Here is an 18449-nt window from a genome sequence, read left to right on the forward strand (position 1 = left end):
GAAGATCCCACATGCCGCGGAGCGGCTGGGCCCGTGAGCCATGGCCGCTGAGCCTGCGAGTCCAGAGCCTGTGCTCCGCAACAGGAGAGGCCACAACAGTGAGAGGCCCGCGCACCGTGATGAAGAGTGGTCCCCGCTTGCCACAACTAGGGGAAGCCCTCACACAGAAACGAAGACCCAACACAGCCAAAATTAATTAATTAATTAATAAACTCCTACCCCCAACATCTTCTTAAAAAAAAAAAACACTGAAAGTTAGAGGTAGCTAGAACTGAACTCTTTCCTGAGGTCATTAAATTAAAATTTACTCAAGAACAAGAACTACGGATATTTGTCTTCTTGTTGCCTGTCCTGCCCCCCTGCTCCACTCAGGTACTCTCTCAGACAACAATGTTTGATGAGGTGCCTCTGTTTTCTCTGTTTTTTTCCCTCACTTTTAGCTCCTGGCACAGAGCAGTCAACATACATTTAAGAAATGACTGAATGAATTTCAACTCCAAACTAATTCTTTATGGGACCATTATGAAATAGAAAGAAATAAGTTTTTTTTTCATTAAAGAGAAGGAACAGGGACTTCCCTTGTGGTCCAGTGGTTAAGACTTCACCTTCCAATGCAGGGGGTGCGGGTTCAATATCTGGTCAGGGAGCTACGATCCCACATGCCTCCGGGCCAAAAAACCAAAACATAAAACAGAAGCAATATTGTAACAAATTCAATAAAGACTTTGAAAACGTCCACATCAAAAAAAAAAAAAAAGAAGGAGATAAGGAAGAGGTAAAGCACATATTAAAATGCCATTTCCACCTACCAGGACTAAGTACTGCAGAGCAAGTCAAGCTAATCCCTATCCCATCCCCAACACATGGCCCCTTCTTTCCGGCCTTATCAGTTTTGTTCTTCCTTAGTATAAAAATTGCAGGTGGAGATCAGAGCGCCCCTGGGGTTTCAGAGGCTGCATGATAAAATGGAAATAAACAGCAGTAGAGTAGGGACAAATTAGCTTCAGCTTGATCCTGGTTTTGCTACCCAGGAACCACTAACCTTAGGCAAGTCACAGGAGCTCAAGATCCTTAGAGCTAAGAACTCATACCATATTCAGACTAAGCAAAGAGGTGAGAAACTAGCCCTTCCTACTCGAGAAGGGTGTGCCTGCTAGATTCAGTTGTGACAAGTGTTAGCAGCCTCAGGGGTCCAGCCAACTTCAAAAGGTCATTATCTGTATCAGGGTTGATCCCTAAGCTTAGGATCTACTCTGGGGAGAGGAAGTGTCAGGTCACCTGACTTAAGATTGAGAGGAGGTTCAAGATCTTTCCCAGGCTTCCTTGGGAAAGTAAACCACAGATGACTTTGCACCTTGAGGTGAAAGCAATAAAGGACGCTATTCTTCGGAGTTGGTGGGATACTGCCAGTCAGACCGTGTACTAGGTGACTTACATTTTATTTCTAAATGAAATAACTGTTAAGCACTGTGGCAAAGAATGTGGCCTGCCATTTCAGTCAACAAAGGATGTTGAAGCCCATCAAGCCTTCGGCTACTGCAGCCGCCCCCAACTGTGCACCCTGAGGGGAATTCAGGAGGAAGGAAAACAGGATACTGGCCCCAGATCACTGAGGTGCGTATCAAAGGAATAATTCCAATAATACAGTTCCTTGCATCTTCCCACATGTAGAAAAGGGGTAAATTCATTTTCTTGAGATGTCTGGTTTTTCTTTAATTAGCAGTAATCTTTTTTTTTTTAATTTATTTATTTTATTTATTTTTGGCTGCGTTGGGTCTTCGTTGCTGCGCATGGGCTTTCTCTAGTTGCAGTGAGCAGGGGCTACTCTTCGTTGCAGGCTTCTCATTGCAGTGGCTTCTCTTGTTGCGGAGCATGGGCTCTAGAGTGCAGGCTCAGTAGTTGTGGCTCATGAGCTCAGTAGTTGTGGCTCGTGGGCTCTAGAGCGCAGGCTCAGTAGTTGTGGCGCACGGGCTTAGTTGCTCCATGGCATGTGGGATCTTCCTGGACCAGGGCTTGAACCCGTGTCCCCTGCATTGGCGGGCAGATTCTTAACCACTGCGCCACCAGGGAAGTCCAGCAGTAATCTTTTGATGTTCGACTCCCTGTTTTTTTCCCCAAAACTCCTATAAATCCTGGCTCCTCCCTCTTTGAAACAGTCCCTCAGAGCTATCTGAGAGGCTGTATCCCAGGCTTAAGTCCTCAGTAACGTCCCAAATAAAACATAATTCTCAACTTTTAGGTTGTGCTTTTTTTTTTTTTCAGTCGATAACTCCATGTCTCACACAGAGTATGGGCTCAATAAGTATCCGCCTTATCTGTAATAATTATATATTACATTGTATTATGTTACAGTATGCTGTATTACATTATAATGATCATCTTTGCTGTTGTTACTCCTACAAAAGCCTGGAAAGGAAGATAAATTCTACTAACCAATTTAGACTGTGGAAAAAAAAATGTGGCCTGCCATTCCAGTAAACAAAGGATGTTGAGGCCAGCAAGCCTTCAGCCCACTGCAGCCGCCCCAGACGGTACACCCCGAGGGGGATACACGGTGGAGAAAAACAGGATGCTCCCCCTAGATAGTTAAGGTGCATATCAAAAGGAATAATTTCAATAAGCCCAGACTCCTGCATCTTCCTATTCATAGAGAAGCACTAAAATCATTAACTTGAGACGTCTGCTTTTTTGTGATTAGCAGTCATCTTTTGATACCTGACTGTTAAGGGAAACGCTGACTGAAACCGCCTGCCCTGACCAGGCAAAGACAGTAACAATTTGCATGAGTTATTTTACGGCAGGAGGTCCTGGGAAGGAACACGGAACTAATGAGCCACCACCAACCGGAAGAATTCGGGAAAGGTCAAAAAGAGAGAGGAGACGCCAGTCCACGTGTCCTACCAACCTCCCAGAATCCTCCTCGCTAGAATCCATCTTGGCTGAGTGATGCGTGCACCACGAGAAAGGACCCTGAGTGAGAATGCTTGGCCAGAGACAACCCGGAAACTAACCCCATCACCATAAAACCCGAGACTGCGAGCCACGTGGTAGAGCAGTTCTCCTGGGTTCCCTTACCCTGCCGCTCTCCGCCCCGGCGCCCCTTCGCAATAAAGTCTCTTGCTTTGTCAGCACGTGCGTCTCCGCAGACAATTCATTTCCGAGTGTTACACAAGAACTCACTCTAGGACCCTGGAAGGGGTCCACCTTCCTGCAACATGACTACATGTCTGTTTGTCTTTTTCAGCAAAAACTCCAATATTTCCTCCCTTACCTCTTTGGAACTGTTCCTCAGAGCTGAGAGCCTGCCATCCCAGGCTACAGTCCTCAGTAAGGTCCCCAAATAAAACATTCTCAACTTTTAGGCTGTGCTTTTTTTTTTTTTTTTTTTCAGTCGACGAGACAAAGAAACCGAAGATATAAAAAGTGAAGTAACTATTATCTGGAGTCACTAACCCATACCTGACAAAGATGAAACCACACCCAAGCTCAACGCTAAGGAAAGGTGTCCTCTTCATAGCACTGCAGGTAACTCCGCCAGGTTTCCCAGCAGAGCTTCTCCTGATGGCTACTGCAAAGGGAGCTCTGCCGCCAGGGGATACTGTTCACGTGACAAATGTGCAGACTTACACACCTGCTGAGCAATCTTTCATAAATACTTTAACCCCTTTGGGTTTTCTCAGAAAGAAAATGCCTTTTCTCTCGAAAGCTGAAGAGTGCCTTGATTCTAGAGTAGCACTCTGAAGCTGCAGTCTGCAACCCATAGGTGGCTCATGAAGTCAATTTTGCAAGTCATGATCAGCTCATTTTTAAAAAGTGAATATAACAGAATACAGGGTATCTGGAGTAGGAAAGGTAAAAATTCTTTCTTTTTTTTTTATTATAAATACGTATGGATACTAAGTTCCAAAGCAAAATGTATTTCTTACTATGGGTCATGGTAAAAAAAAAAAAAAAAAAAAATGTTTAACATCACTCTTCTAGTTTTGCGGTGATCCCAACTGGACACACACCCACAGATTGACTACAAGCAGCCGCGGCACAACTGTAGTCAGATGTAAAAATATTTTATGTATCTAAAGTTTTCCAGAAGGTTGGCTGTTTTTTTTTTTTTTTTTTTGCGGTACGCGGGCCTCTCACTGTTGTGGCCTCTCCCGTTGCGGAGCACAGGCTCCGGACGCGCAGGCTCAGCGGCCATGGCGCAAGGACCCAGCCGCTCCGCGGCATGTGGGATCTTCCCAGACTGGGGAACGAACCCGTGTCCCTGCATCGGCAGGCGGACTCTCAACCACTGCGCCACCACGGAAGCCCAGGTTGGCTGATTTTTAAAGGGACCTGTGGCCCCAAAAGGTTAAGAACCAGTCAAGGAGAGATACAGTAATACGATAAAAGAATATAAGAAAAGACAATGTTAATTTTAGATCCTTAAAAGATAAAATGCTGAAAAGCTTGTATGTGTTTTACACACTTCAACATGCCCAGACCTGACTGTCATTGATTTCTATTAATCTGGAAGCATTTTGACCAGCACTCTATCAAACAGTGATGACAAAGGAAAAGAATATTTATGGAAGGAAGAGTAAATTCTCTACAAATCCTGACAACCATAATGAACAATCATTATTTACATTCTATGTAGTTCATTAAAAGTCTGTGAAAGGAAAATATCTACTGTAAACTTTAACCTAGAAGTTAAATAAAAATAACAAGGGTGGAAAATAACATGGGAACAAGGGTGGGGAAAGAAAACCCTAAAAGGACAGTGCACTCTTTTATGATCAAACACAAATAGACCTCTCTAATCTCACCTGTGTGAAAAGAATACTGGTCTGACTGAGTTCTTCAATGCCTTTTCTTAAAATATATGCAGAGTTCTGACTAAAAGCACAAAAAGACACAGGATAGTCAAGCTCTTCCTTAAATGTAGGATAATCATATTATGTACTTATACTGCTAAGATTTGCATGAAAAAAAGCAAACAAGTGTGGAGAATGATTACAAACGCATTTTGAACATTTTGTGTGCCACGGTTTCTTTTGTATTTTTACCTCAGGAGAGAGGCAAAAGCTGGCTTTGATAAACAAGGCTGGATCTTATTTCTCTTCTTCATTTCCACAGGTGGCACCCTATGAGACAAAAATAGCGTCAGTCAGAAACCAGAACTAGGAAGACGACCCAAAGGGAAGAAAATGCCCTGGGAACCCACGCGGTGCCACCAGTGAGAGGCTTCTCAGGCAGGGAATAGAAACGCTCACCGCAGCCCCTGAGGGATGACAGAAGTTTCTCCTAAGTCCTGGACACATTTGAGGATTCATGGATGCAAAGCAAGAGAGAGTGGAAAAGGCTGAGGTGACGAGTGACCCAGAAAGGTCAAAGAGCAGTGACTCAAAGGACCCTTTGAGAAGAACTGGGATCATCACGCTGTGGAAGCCAAGACCAGACTCACGGTTTAGAAGTTCCTGAAAGCCTGAGAAATGCACACGGCTATGTAGCTCCTCCGTTGCACACGTGGGGACACCCATGGGCAGCAAACGCCACAGAGACACTGCCCCGAGCAGGTTCCGTAGCCCCTGCCCGTGCCCCGGGGAGTCCACAAATTCCACCATTTAGAGTCACATATCTAACTCCCCTCTATTCTTGGCACAGGTTAGGCACTTGTGCGTCCCCTGAATGGAGCACTTGTCTCCACAATTTCAAAGGGTATTGTGATACAAGACAGAGCACAACAATGAAAACAAATGAAGGGGACAGGGGACAGCAGGACCCAGACTCAGCCAGGCAAGAGCAAAACAGCCTAATATAAAAAACTATTAATGATCATCAGTTGTGTGGAGAATTAATCTAACAAAGAAAACGAATCAATTGTCTTCTGCAATCACAGGATTCAAAGAGAAACAGCCTAAACCCTTCATGGATTGACTCAATTTTAAACTTGTTTTGGGACAAAATCCACAGTTAAAACTGCTAGGTTTCTGAAGTCTGAGGCCAGATGCAGAGAATCATCTTTTGTAAATACCCCAAATGGCAAAACTCTCTTGATTTATATGTAAGGAAGGTACGTAAATATGGTGGGCCAGCACACCAAGCCACAAAAACCAAATTATAGTCAGAGGACAAAATAAAGTATAAGATATTACTTGGTTTCTAAGGTTATCAAACCAGAAAACAAACTATTTTGGGATATTGTGAAGACTGTGGGTGTTTTTTCTTAAAAAAAGACAATTACTTGTCTTAAACAGTTTTTAAGGAAGCAAGTTCCGAGGTAATTTCCAGCCCCGAGGTAATTACCAGCATCCGAGGTAATTTCACGATACTTTCTGTGTCTGGATTAATGTGTTAGCTTAGGAGTGACATGAAAGTTCCTCAAATTCTGATGACAAGAAAACTGTGCTGAATTTGGACCCTTTTCATTGTCTTCTTTATCATTTCCCCTGTGACCAAGAATAGGATTTGTAGGGAATTAGCAATCTAGTAAACTTCGTGCTTTCTTTTCTGTTCTTGTCTTCCATTACTAAGTACAGGACAGAGACAGAAGTGGCAGAGGTGGAGGGAGAGATGCCTGCAGTAGGATCCTCATGTGATATATAATCAGACTTCTAAGATCTATGGCTCATTATTTAAGTCCAAAACCTCAAAACTTGTTTCCAAACCGACCCACCTGGCACTGGGTTTTTCCAGTGACCATAAAGAGCATTACAATGATTTGCCTAACTTCCTTCCATAAAGAGCGTTACAATCAACCAGTGATGAAGTTAAATGCAGAAGCATCATTTTTTTAATCTAGTGAAACAAAACAAAACCTAGAAACATGGTCTAGGATCTACTATTCAAACACTGGCAAAAAGTACTGAACTTTTGTCTAAGGCAGGAAGTTTTTATGTGGTTTATTTTGACATCCTATACTCACCACTCATTCAGGATTTAAAGGTCATCAAAACTTGATTCCTCACCAAAGGACTGACAATAGGAAAAAGGATACCTCTAGACTAACAGACAGTTGTCCTCCAGGATTACATTATGCATTTATAAGCTAAGTGATTTGGGTTTTCCAACCTGTTGTCCATGTCAGTTTTTCAGCTCTGGTCATTTGCATTAAGATGAAGAATTTTTTTAAACATTTATAATACATAGTAGCAATTTCTGAGCAAAAATCTGGGAAACTCAAGCAAAGGAATTTCCAAAAGTATCAGACTTCTGAATTCTGAGTTTTGAAAATATATTTTGAGGAGAAATAGACATAGTCTAATTTGATGCCTTTAGTGTTTCTGAATCACCCATCCTCAGGGTTGAAAAAGTGTTTTGCATAACTGAGGGTACTGTTGGTTCAAACTATGTTAGTTTACAGTTTGTTGCAAACATTGTAGAATACAGCAACATGTATATTAACTTTTTCTCTATCTTTATTATAGAAAATATCTTAGAATGTTCTTGATAGAGTAGCACGGTAACGATGGTCTCACACTTGGTGTGAATGGTAGTTTAGCAAAGCATAGCTCAAGGATTTGCAAAGTTAGGAAGAGGGACAAGAGAGCCTCTCTCCCCACCCCCATCTAAATATGAAATTTGGTAATTAGAATACTTTGTAAAAACAAATTCATATTAATTACCATTATGTACGAGATGTTTTGTTTTTAACCACATTGAAGATAATTGGGAAAGATTTTTTCCTTAATGTTTCTCCCGAGTGTAGTACTATAACAAAAACTTAATGCTACAAAACATTTTATATTCACCTTTCAGTAGGCAATTTAACCTAGATTATCTAATTTTCCTCCCATGATAACTAATCTGTTTTTAGTATCAGCAACATTTGGCAAGTTTATTTTTTAGATATAAACTGTGGTTCATCTGTTCACTTTTCTAGAAAAAAATCATTCTCATGAGAAAAAGCATAAATTAACAAGAAAGGACAGTGACTCGATTTGCTTTTAGAAGAAGAAAGGCTTAATCAGCTATCCTGTATTTGGACTTATTCAGGTGTTAAGAAATTTAGGGAGGTATAAAGGGTTGAATGACGACAGTGCTCTTTTTTTGTTGTTGTTAATCTAACAGACCAGCCTTAACTGTGGGCTTGAATCCTAAAAGGACAGTTGCCACAGTGGGACGCAAGGAAATGTTTGGTTGGCAGATGAGCACAAGTGACAGCCAAATGGAGGGACATACTTGCATGGTCAGTTTATTCTCTAGTTCCAATAAGTTCTTTGCTTTCAGAAGCAAGAAAACATTTCTTCTCCCTCCTCCTACCCCACCCCCCTTTTTTTAAACACACCACAAGGAAAGTACAGACAGTTGCGCTACCTCAAACCCTTTGTGACACTTGTAGAAATCAGTAGATTTCTTTTAGATTAGATAGAATCATTTTTTTAATCTCTTGATTTGTTTTCCTTTGGCTCGAAAAGTTGTGTTATACTCAATTGACTCTAGCAAAATTTTGTATGTGGTAGCATAGCTTTAATTTTTCCTATTACAATGCTGTTCTGAATTTTCTTTTGGTTTTTAAAAAACAAAACCTGTTGCTTAGAAGCCATGAACTATTTTACTTTACTTCACTTCAACTTGTCAAAATTTCCTTGTTTTAAAAAAAGATCATTTGGGTTCACTCAGGAAATGCATGTCAGGAAGCTTGTATTATAAGTTGACGAGTTGTGATGTATCAGTAACTGCTGTTACTCCTTTTTCAAAGAAATATAATTGATTTTGAAGTTTTCTAGATTGTCACATGCTTTGTGACGAATGCAGGGAAATCAAGTGGTATTTATTCTAGTCATTTCTATTCAGGCTATAAACTGTAGCTAATTTTTTATTTGCAATTAATTTATTCAAACTAAGTACTTTTCAAAATAGAAAAAAAAGGAAAAATGATAAAAATCTTATTATAGAAGTTTTCTCTTTAATAAAACTACCTGTGCCTCTTCAAGTTTTATATGTGACATTTCAAGTCAAAGTCATTTCAAATTGTACATACATTATTCACCAAATATTTTTAAACAAAAGGAACCATATGTAGTGTCTACATTTTATCAACAGTCTCTTATCTAAACATTTTAGACTCTAAGAATCAAGTGCCACTGAGTCTAAGAATTACTCCATCAATTCAAAAAGATGAATTATATAAATAAAAATGTGATGTCCCAAAGATGGTCAACACCACTGCTTCACTGAAAAGTCAATAAAAAGATGTTGTTGTTTATCAATATTTAAACTGCTAGATGTAATGTATAAGATACTAGAATGGTAAAACTCCAATTTATAATGGAAAAGCTAGAAAAGGTTCAAAATGTTACAGGGTTTGTTTTTTGTTTGTTTGTTTTTGTTTTTTTTAATAGGTCCCTCTAATATCATTTGCAGGTCTATGTGAAAGACCAGTTTGGTAGTCATTTTTAAACAGCAAAAATAAAACTTACCCATAGGCATTTGTTCCCCACAATATACAATGCAGCACATAATAGAGGAAGACAGCACTCAGGAAGATGGCCACAAGGTACCCTCTCATGGCTGGCCCACCTGAAACACAGGGGATGAAGGCCAAGGGAAAGGCAAGATCGTTATACAGGTGATTTACACAATGGCTTACATACAAGCATTAGTGAATAAACATATAGAGAGAAGAGTATAAGAAACTGACATCAGCCTGTTATTTTGGAAACACCTACTAAATTTTCGGAAAGTGAATATTTTTTCTGTCTCTCCTCATCCTCTTTAATCAACACAATGTGATTCATGTTTAGACCAATACTTTCCCATGTTAGATAGGAAAAAAATTCATTCAGAACAAAATCTTACACATCTATTTCATATCCAAAACTTTTTTCAGAAATATTAAAAAATACCTATTTTCTCTATCTCAAGAGAAAATGAATATATGCCTTAAGATGTAAACAAACATTTTGTTTTGTCAGTGCTCGAAATGACTTTTAAATGCTATTTATGCTATTTATAAAAAAAGTCATTTTCTCATTTTAAAAAACTGGGGGGAAAAAGCTACTAAAAATATTTCCCACAACCTCAATTTTTAAAAAATTAACTAATTAATTTATTTATTTTTGTCTGCTTTGGGTCTTCATTGCTGCTCACGGGCTTTCCCTAGCTGCAGTGCACGGGCTTCTCACTGCAGTGGCTTCTCTTGTTGCCGAGCATGGGCTCTAGGCATGTAGGCTTCAGTAGTTGTGGTGCGTGGGCTCAGTAGTTGTCTCGTGGGCTCTAGAGCACAGGCTCAGTAGTTGTGGTGCATGGGCTTAGTTGCTCCGTGACATGTGGGATCTTCCCTGACCAGGGCTCAAACCCGTGTCCCCTGCTTTGGCAGCTGGATTCTTAACCACTGTGCCACCAGGGAAGTCCTCCCACATCCTCACTTTTTACACACTTTTAGATGCACCGTATCACAGCACAGGTAAATTTAGCTAATTATTTGCTTGTTTTTATACTAAATGGACAGTATAGTTCACTGCACATTTATAGGTAGACACAAATCTGGACACAACCCTCTCTAGAGTATAAATGCAAAAAAAAAAAAAAACCCTTTACAAAATATATTTTTTATAGCCTAAAACATTTTGTTTAGTTCCCACTTCTGCTTCAAAGGCAGAAATGAGTATGTTCTCACTTCTACATGTAATTAAATGCAAAAGACAAATTTAATATATGTTTCTATACTAGATCTATTTCAATGCATGGTGCTTAAACAGATATACTATTTCTTTGCATCTCTTATCAAGTTTCTGGTCCATCTAGATACTTGAATGTACCACTCGGCTCACTCCTGTCCGTCTCTATTAACCTCAATTGGGGCAATGCAGTGTCGAACGTGTGAGTCTGGTTAGATTCTTTTATTTTTTTTTTAATTTTATTGAAGTATAGTTGATTGGTTAGATTCTTAAAGAGCTCCATTGCCTTCTTAAGTATAATCTACTAAACATCATGTGAGGTCATCGTAACAAATGTAATAATCGTTCTGGGCTCCATTAGAGTTGAGACCCTCTGGAGCTAATGAGGGTGTGGGGCTGTTTGGAGTTGACCCTAAACTGTAGGGATTATCCCGTGCAGATTGCTGAGCACACCTCCCTTGGTGTCAGCTGTTGCTTCTCACTGCAATCAAGGCAGCCACCACCCCCATGTTCTAATTAATTATAAATTAATTAGAAATGAAGACTGTCAAGAGGAAGCAAATGAATGCGTTCAATGAGCAAATTTTAGTTTACACATACTTCTAATTTAGCAGACATAATCCCCATGAAGAGTCAACACTGGTTAGAAATCAGAAGACAGGAATCATGGCCCAACTCCACGTAATTCCTGGCTTGGAGGGGCCCTTAGGTCTCCCTTTTCCAACCTGACTGTTCTCACATGTTGAGGAGTGAGAGCACACAGCCAACCTCTTTGGGCTATTAGATAGAGTGGCCAAAATCATGGGCGTCTGGCATTACCTAGGATACAAAAATATGTGCTGAATAAGTTTGTATATTTTATGGTTGTTTGTTTTCTAAAGCTAAAGGCAGCTGTGCTTTTTTTCTATACAGTAAAATGCACGGGTTTTGAGAAAACCAAAGAGAAACTTGGCCTGCCCTTAATGTAGCCTGTGCAGTATTCTTACTGATCTGACAGAAAGAGTCAGTTGGGCATGGCTGTGGCGGAAAGGCCACTTCCTCTGCTGGCAAAGGGAGTAAACATGCAAAGGACTCATAGATCACCTCAGGCCTGTGCTTCCCTTTCCACTTTATTCTGTCTTCCTTGCCCATGTGCAATGTATGTCTTGATGTATTGTGCATTATTTTAGAAATCACCTTAAATTCTTGGTAAAAAGCAAGAAATAAATTGCATGATCATTAGTGGGTAAAAAGAAAAAGTATGGTTCTGTGCTTCTTGAGAAATAATTGGTAAAATCCAAGTAATGGAGAGAATTAAGGTTTGGGATGATCAGAGTAAAAGTCTAAGACAGTGAGGCATGGGAGATGTTGGACAAATCACTGAACTGGTTAATCGAGGAAACAAAGACAGCAAGATAGCTAGCCCAGAGCCTGGCCCTTATGACATGTTCAACAAATGCCAGCTCTGCCTCCTCCCCTTCATGTGGGAGACAAGTGCTAATATTAAACACTTTGGCCAGAGGCCACGAGTCATGATTCATGATGGCAGGACATAGGGAGCTGGTGTGGCCTGGCCTTGGCTCATTCAGCCCTTTGACTGAACTGGCCTCTGCAAAATATTTTTTTCATTCAAGTGTCACACAAACATGAATGTAGGATAAATATAAAAGACTCCAAAGAACACAATGGAATTCTTTCTATACCCTGTAACTCAGCTGAAAATACACTATAAGCCTTTTTTGTTGTACATTGGACAGTCTCAGATATCAGGGGTGTTCGGAAACTCTGGAAGTTCTAGAATCCACAAGTTAGACTTGGACAGAGAAAGTTTTAGAAATTACTGATACCAGGCTTAAGACTGTCCTGGAAGACATTTTACCATGGGCCAAAATAGTCACCAAACAATCTGCTTAAATACTCAGATTAAATACTGAAAACTCCACCCAGAGTAACATCAGTTTTGCAAACACCCAACAAGGATGCCACTTATCAGTATCAGCAATTTTTTAAAAATATATTTACATCTAAGGTAAGATAGCATATGAAAGTCTAGAGAAAGAACTCAGTATTTACAGTTCAATTTGCTTATCTGTCCCTCAAAACATATTCTTTGGGAAATTTATATATCACTTTACAGAGCTCAAAAGTATGGGTAAGCGAGATGTTGTTTTTTTCCTCACCAGTTTGCGGTTTAGCTGAAGACAAAGAAGTGTGAGAAAACATTTTTTTCCTTCAAAAAGTAAAATGAACCTACTAGTAGTGAAGAGCTACTGCATACACCACCTGAGAAAAAATTTGGAAGCTTTGCCACTCTCTCACATGTCCTGGGCAATTCAAAGCATCCATATTCAAGTGGCAAAGCAAACTGGGGCCAGCCAGGATATCCTTGTGATAAACATGTAGAGTCCCTCTGCTTGCTCACAGCAAAAACTTCCACAAATAAATGAATTCTCTAATTATAAGTCTATAAATGAAACAACCATTTCGCTTTGAGCAAAAGACTCAAAGGAACACCAGTAAGAATTTAACACAGAGTGCCTGCTTTAAGGGCAGGAAAAAAAAAAGCCCCTTCAATATAGCTTCAGTTATCAAAACAAACAAGTTTCAAGATCTTGACATTAAACAACACATATCAGCTTCTTGGCTGCAGATGCTACTAAGACCAGAGTCCCTAAAACATCCTTCACAAAGTTTAAGCCATAAAGCAATTATTCACCGAAAGTGTGAGTAGAGGGTGTCAAGGGAGAGCAGGAATCATTGGCAGGGATCAAAGGTTTATTTCTTCCCCGATTATGATACATAACCCAATAGATGAATAATCTGCATATGCCAAAGTGAGCTCAATCTTGGCAACAGGTTTTCCTTCTCTTTAATAATAACAGTATATTTTATAAGTTCATAAAATGCTTGTGTGTCCATCACTTCATTTAAGGCTCAAAACAAGCTTGATAAACAGATGTGCAAGAGTCTGTCATACAGAGTGAAGTCAGTCAGAAAGAGAAAAACAAATACCATATGCTAACACATATATATGGAATCTAAAAAAAAAAAAAAAGGTTCTGAAGAACCTAGGGGCAGGACAGCAATAAAGACACAGACGTAGAGAATGGACTTGAGGACACAGGGAGGGGGAAGGGTAAGCTGGGACAAAGTGAGAGAGAGGCATGGACATATATACACTACCAAACGTAAAATAGATAGCTAGTGGGAAGCAGCCGCATAGCACAGGGAGATCAGCTCGGTGCTTTGTCACCGCCTGGAGGGGTGAGATAGAGAGGGTGGGAGGGAGAAACAAGAGGGAGGAGATATGGGGATATATGTATATGTACAGCTGATTCACTTTGTTATAAAGCAGAAACTAACACACCATTGTAAAGCAATTATACTCCAATAAAGATGTTAAAAAAAGAAAAAAAACAGATGTGCAGGCATCATCTTCTTGATGAATGAGGGAAATGAAAGTTTCTGCAATTCAGTGAGTTGTCCCAGCTCACACAGTTCAAGAGACAGAAACAGACTTAAGTCTGACCATTTCTTTCTCACAGTTCTATTCCTGGTGTCATCCTGTCTATCAAGACAAAATACATGAGGGGAAGGAACCCAAAAGAGAAAACTCTAATTGACAACTTCCTGACAGTGCGCTGTTGATGGGCAGAGTTCCGAAAGGACAAATACAGACATGGGTTGCAGGGAGAGGGCTGCAGGGCAGCGTTCCCCAAAGTGACATGGCAGCTCCAAGGGCCAGCACCAGCCGAGGCCTTGTTAACATGCACATTCCTGAGCCCCTACTTCATCTGAGTCTCTAGGGCTTGGAAAAGTGTATTGAAACAAGAACACTCCAGTCTGATTCTTATGCTGACCCAAACTACAGTTTGAGGATCACTGCTCTAGGATTCTCAAGAGAACCATGGAGGAATGTACTGAAATACGGAGACCATAACAGAAGTTACAATAATGACCCCACTCCATGAGAGCAGGACTCGTCAATCATTCTATTCGCATTTATTCATCTACTTCTAACAATACATGTCACACAGAAGATGTTAAGTAGATAATCGTTGAATGTAGTTACAGATCTCATAACGAGATGCTTTGTATTGATTTTTTTTTTTTTTTTTTTTTTTTTTTTTGCGGTATGTGGGCCTCTCATTGTTGTGGCCTCTCCCGTTGCAAAGCACAGGCTCCGGATGCGCAGGCTCAGCAGCCATGGCTCACGGGCCCAGCCGCTCCGCGGCATGTGGGATCTTCCCAGACCGGGGCACGAACCTGTGTCCCCTGCATCGGCAGGCGGACTCTCAACCACTGCGCCACCAGGGAAGCCCTGTATTGATTTTTTATCCAAAATGCCTAGCACATGGCAATGCCTAATGAATAGGCTGATTAGAATCATTAAGGTATTGCAGTGCTTAGCATTTGTCAAGGCCCCCGACAGATGCTTTTGGTGTATTATCTCATGTGATCCTCACAACCACCCTGTGAGGGAAATAGTAAACTCACAATTCCCATTTCACAGAGGAGAAAACTGAAGCTCTGAGAGGAATATTAACTTACCTGAGCTAATAAATTGCAGAACAGACTCAAACCCGTATCTATCAGACCAGAGTCCACACCCTGTACCGCTGCTCTCCAGATGGGAGCTCTTACACATTGGGGCAGGTCCAGCCTTCTGACACCAGACTAAACATGACAGAATGTCTCATCTGCCCATCCTACCAGCTCCCTAAGCGGTATCAATTCTAGGAATTGATGAAATGGAGATAAAGTTTACAGTCACAAACTGGGCTGAAATAACACCCTATTACTCACAACCTTGTTCTTCCCCACCCTATTCTGGATTTCAGTAAATCCATTTTTTTTTTTTCCTCCATGGTTCTATTGAGTGTCCTGGAGCAGTGATCCTCAAACTTCAGTATGATTAAGAATCAAACTGGTGGATTCCTATTTCAATGCATATTCTTGAGCCCCAGGGCAACCATAATAGCATTGCTTATAAAAACAAAACAAAAACCCTATGGAATGACACTTGAAAATGGTCAGATTCTTATTTTTAGACTCTCTAATGCTTTTTCAAACCTAAAGAGGCTTGTTTTTCCAACAACCAGTTAGAAAAAAGCATATTCAGCAATAATTCTGGAAACATCATTCTATTCTCTGAGCACAAAAACCCTGTGGGTATCTCAGTCAATATCACATGACTCCAAGGAAGAAACATGCTTCCACACACAGACGGACCCAGCCTGCCCGGCCTCTCTCCACCCAGTGACCTCTAGGCTCAGCTGCAGACACACCCCGGTGCCCATCTGTAGGCTCAGCTCCACCCCAACCTCTGAGCCTGAGAAGCCTCCAGCAGCAGCTCAACAGTTTGGTCAGGTTCCTACTGATCCCACACTTGGACATGTCATCCACCTGGCCTGAGTTCCCGTTGCCGGGTCCCTGAATTACACCCTAGTTTTCCATTCCTAGTTTTCATTCTTCTCTCTCTCAGCTACCCCGGCAGCTCAGCAATCAAACATCCAATTCTCAGGAACTAGGATCCTACACCATGTACTCATCCACTCTATCCCTCGATACCCTCTGCTTCCCCAGTGACAGAGGTCTTGCTCTGCTGCTGTTCGGTCTCCTCTCTCATCCAGCGTACCTCTGCTCAACAAAAATACTCGATAACTTGCATCTTTGGGCAAAATAGACAAGGACACCCCATCTGGCTCCACACAGCCCTGTGGGCACATAGCTTGGCATGGGCAGGATTTCAACCACAACTTTCCTCTCAGCCAGGTGCCCCTGTTCAAGGTTCACCTCCACAATCTTACCAGGTGGCCCTGCTCTCAGCCTGTGTCCATTCAACCCTGGGAGAGACTCTTCTTCATTCAGGTCTCCACCAGACCTCAGCTCACACTGACACATACCCAAGACTGTCTGAACGTGGCAACAGATCTTACATCCTGCCTTCCCTCCTCTTCGTATTTACTGCTCAGCTTATGACTCTCCTCTGCAATCACATGCCCCTGTGAGCGTGAGCTGCAGCTCTACCTATGCATTAATGTCTAAGTCTCTTAGTCCAGACCCATGGGTCCCCTAAGCCTCCTAGATCTAGCCATCTCCATAGAGCCCAAACCTTAAAGAAGACACACAGGACCTCGCAGCAATGGATGGAAAGGCCTCAGTCCTCTTTAACTCTGTTATTACCCCTCTTTCAGGTAATGATCCTTATCATTAATAGTATGATCCAAATGTGTCTGGAAGCCTCATTTATATACCAAGGACCTCCACCCTCTGGTGCTGATGATCATATAAATAATAGCACACTTTATTAAGTACTTACAAAATGCCCAGCACTGCACTAAGCCCTTTTCACATATGATGATGAAAACAGGGGTGCTATCATCCCAACTCAAGAGATCCTTCTGGGTTTTTATATTGTACATTATGGGAAACTTCTAAATTGTACATTCTGGAGAACTATAATCACTGTATTTTTTTTTTTTAATCGGTACACGGGCCTCTCACTGTTGTGGCCTCTCCCATTGTGGAGCACAGGTTCCGGACGCGCAGGCTCAGTGGCCATGGCTCACGGGCCCAGGTGCTCCGCGGCATGTGGGATCTTCCCAGACCGGGGCACGAACCCGTGTCCCCTGCATCGGCAGGCGGACTCTCAACCACTGCGCCACCAGGGAAGCCCTAATCATGGTATTTTTTAACTATAACAGCATGAAATTAATATAGTTACTTAATACCTTGTTAAGCAAGGGAATGATACACATTAAAGTAGGCATTTATTAAAATATACTTACTTAGAAACATTAAAATACAAAAGAAAAAACTGTTCATTTCACAATTAGAGATAAATCTTAAGGAATTAGTAGTCTGGTTGATCAGATTTCTACTAGAAGGATCTGAAAATTCTCAATAGGCCAAAATTTAAAAATAAAAATAGCACATATAAAATTCAGTATGCAATATTACACCTAAATTCAGTATGCAATATTACACCTAAAAAAGCTAAATTTAAATCTGAAGTTCTGAGCTACTGTTATTTAATACAAATTAAGAGGGAAAAAATCTGATATTACTGAGTAAATTAATAGAAAATTATAATTTGATTTACACACCTCCTCCCTGGAAAAGCTATTAGTATAGTTTCAACAAACTGGAGCAACTGTATACATTCTGGCTGATTTCTAAATACATAGTTTTTTCCTTTCTGCATAGCAGAAGAAGAATATGCATAATTTTCTTTCCCTCTTCTTCCCCCCAATGCTTCTGCTATACCATGCTATGGAGCTAGTATACACACATCTCCTGTTTCAGTCTTTCAAGAAAGCCAGTGCTTGGCTCTACCCACCACCAGTCCCCCCCCCATCAAGAAGCTTGCACAAGCCTCTTAGATAGCCTAACCCACCAGAAGGCAGACAGCCGAAGCGAGAAGAACTACAATTCTGCAGCCTGTGGAACGAAAACCACACTCACAGAGAGACAGACAAAATGTACAGGCAGAGGACTATGTACCAGATGAAGCGACAAAATAAAACCCCAGAAAAACAACTAAATGAAGTGGAGACAGGGAAAAGAGATTCAGAATAATGATAGTGAAGATGATCTAAGACCTCAGAAAAAGAATGGAGGCAAAGATCGAGAAGATAAAAGAAATGTTTAACAAACACCTAGAAGAATTAAAGAACAAACAGAGATGAACAATACAATAACTGAAATGAAAAATACACTAGAAGGAATCAATAGCAGAGTAACTGAGGCAGAAGAACGGATAAGTGACCCGGAAGACAGAATGGTGGAATTCACTGCCGTGGAACAGAATAAAGAAAAAAGAATGAAAAGAAATGAAGACAGCCTAAGAGACCTCTGGGACAACAT

At 41.0% G+C, this 18449-nt stretch overlaps 1 protein-coding gene across 3 annotated transcripts in view; it reads right to left on the reverse strand.

Annotated features, from left to right (window-relative positions):
- Positions 1–18449, reverse strand: part of ST3GAL6 (ST3 beta-galactoside alpha-2,3-sialyltransferase 6) — an 80025-nt gene that overhangs the window by 28285 nt on the left and 33291 nt on the right. For 2 of the 3 annotated variants that reach the window (XM_082625047.1, XM_082625049.1), the window contains 3 exons: positions 9402–9501; positions 5046–5123; positions 4806–4875 (listed from right to left, as the gene is read on the reverse strand). In XM_082625047.1, coding sequence (XP_082481173.1) covers positions 4806–4875; positions 5046–5123; positions 9402–9490 — 237 coding nt within the window. In that variant the 5' untranslated portion in view covers positions 9491–9501. The remainder of the gene's footprint in view (positions 1–4805; positions 4876–5045; positions 5124–9401; positions 9502–18449) is intronic. The other variant, XM_082625048.1, reaches the window with a different exon arrangement.

Source organism: Mesoplodon mirus, assembly GCF_964341445.2.
Source record: "Mesoplodon mirus genome assembly, chromosome: 6".
NCBI lineage: Eukaryota > Metazoa > Chordata > Mammalia > Artiodactyla > Ziphiidae > Mesoplodon > Mesoplodon mirus.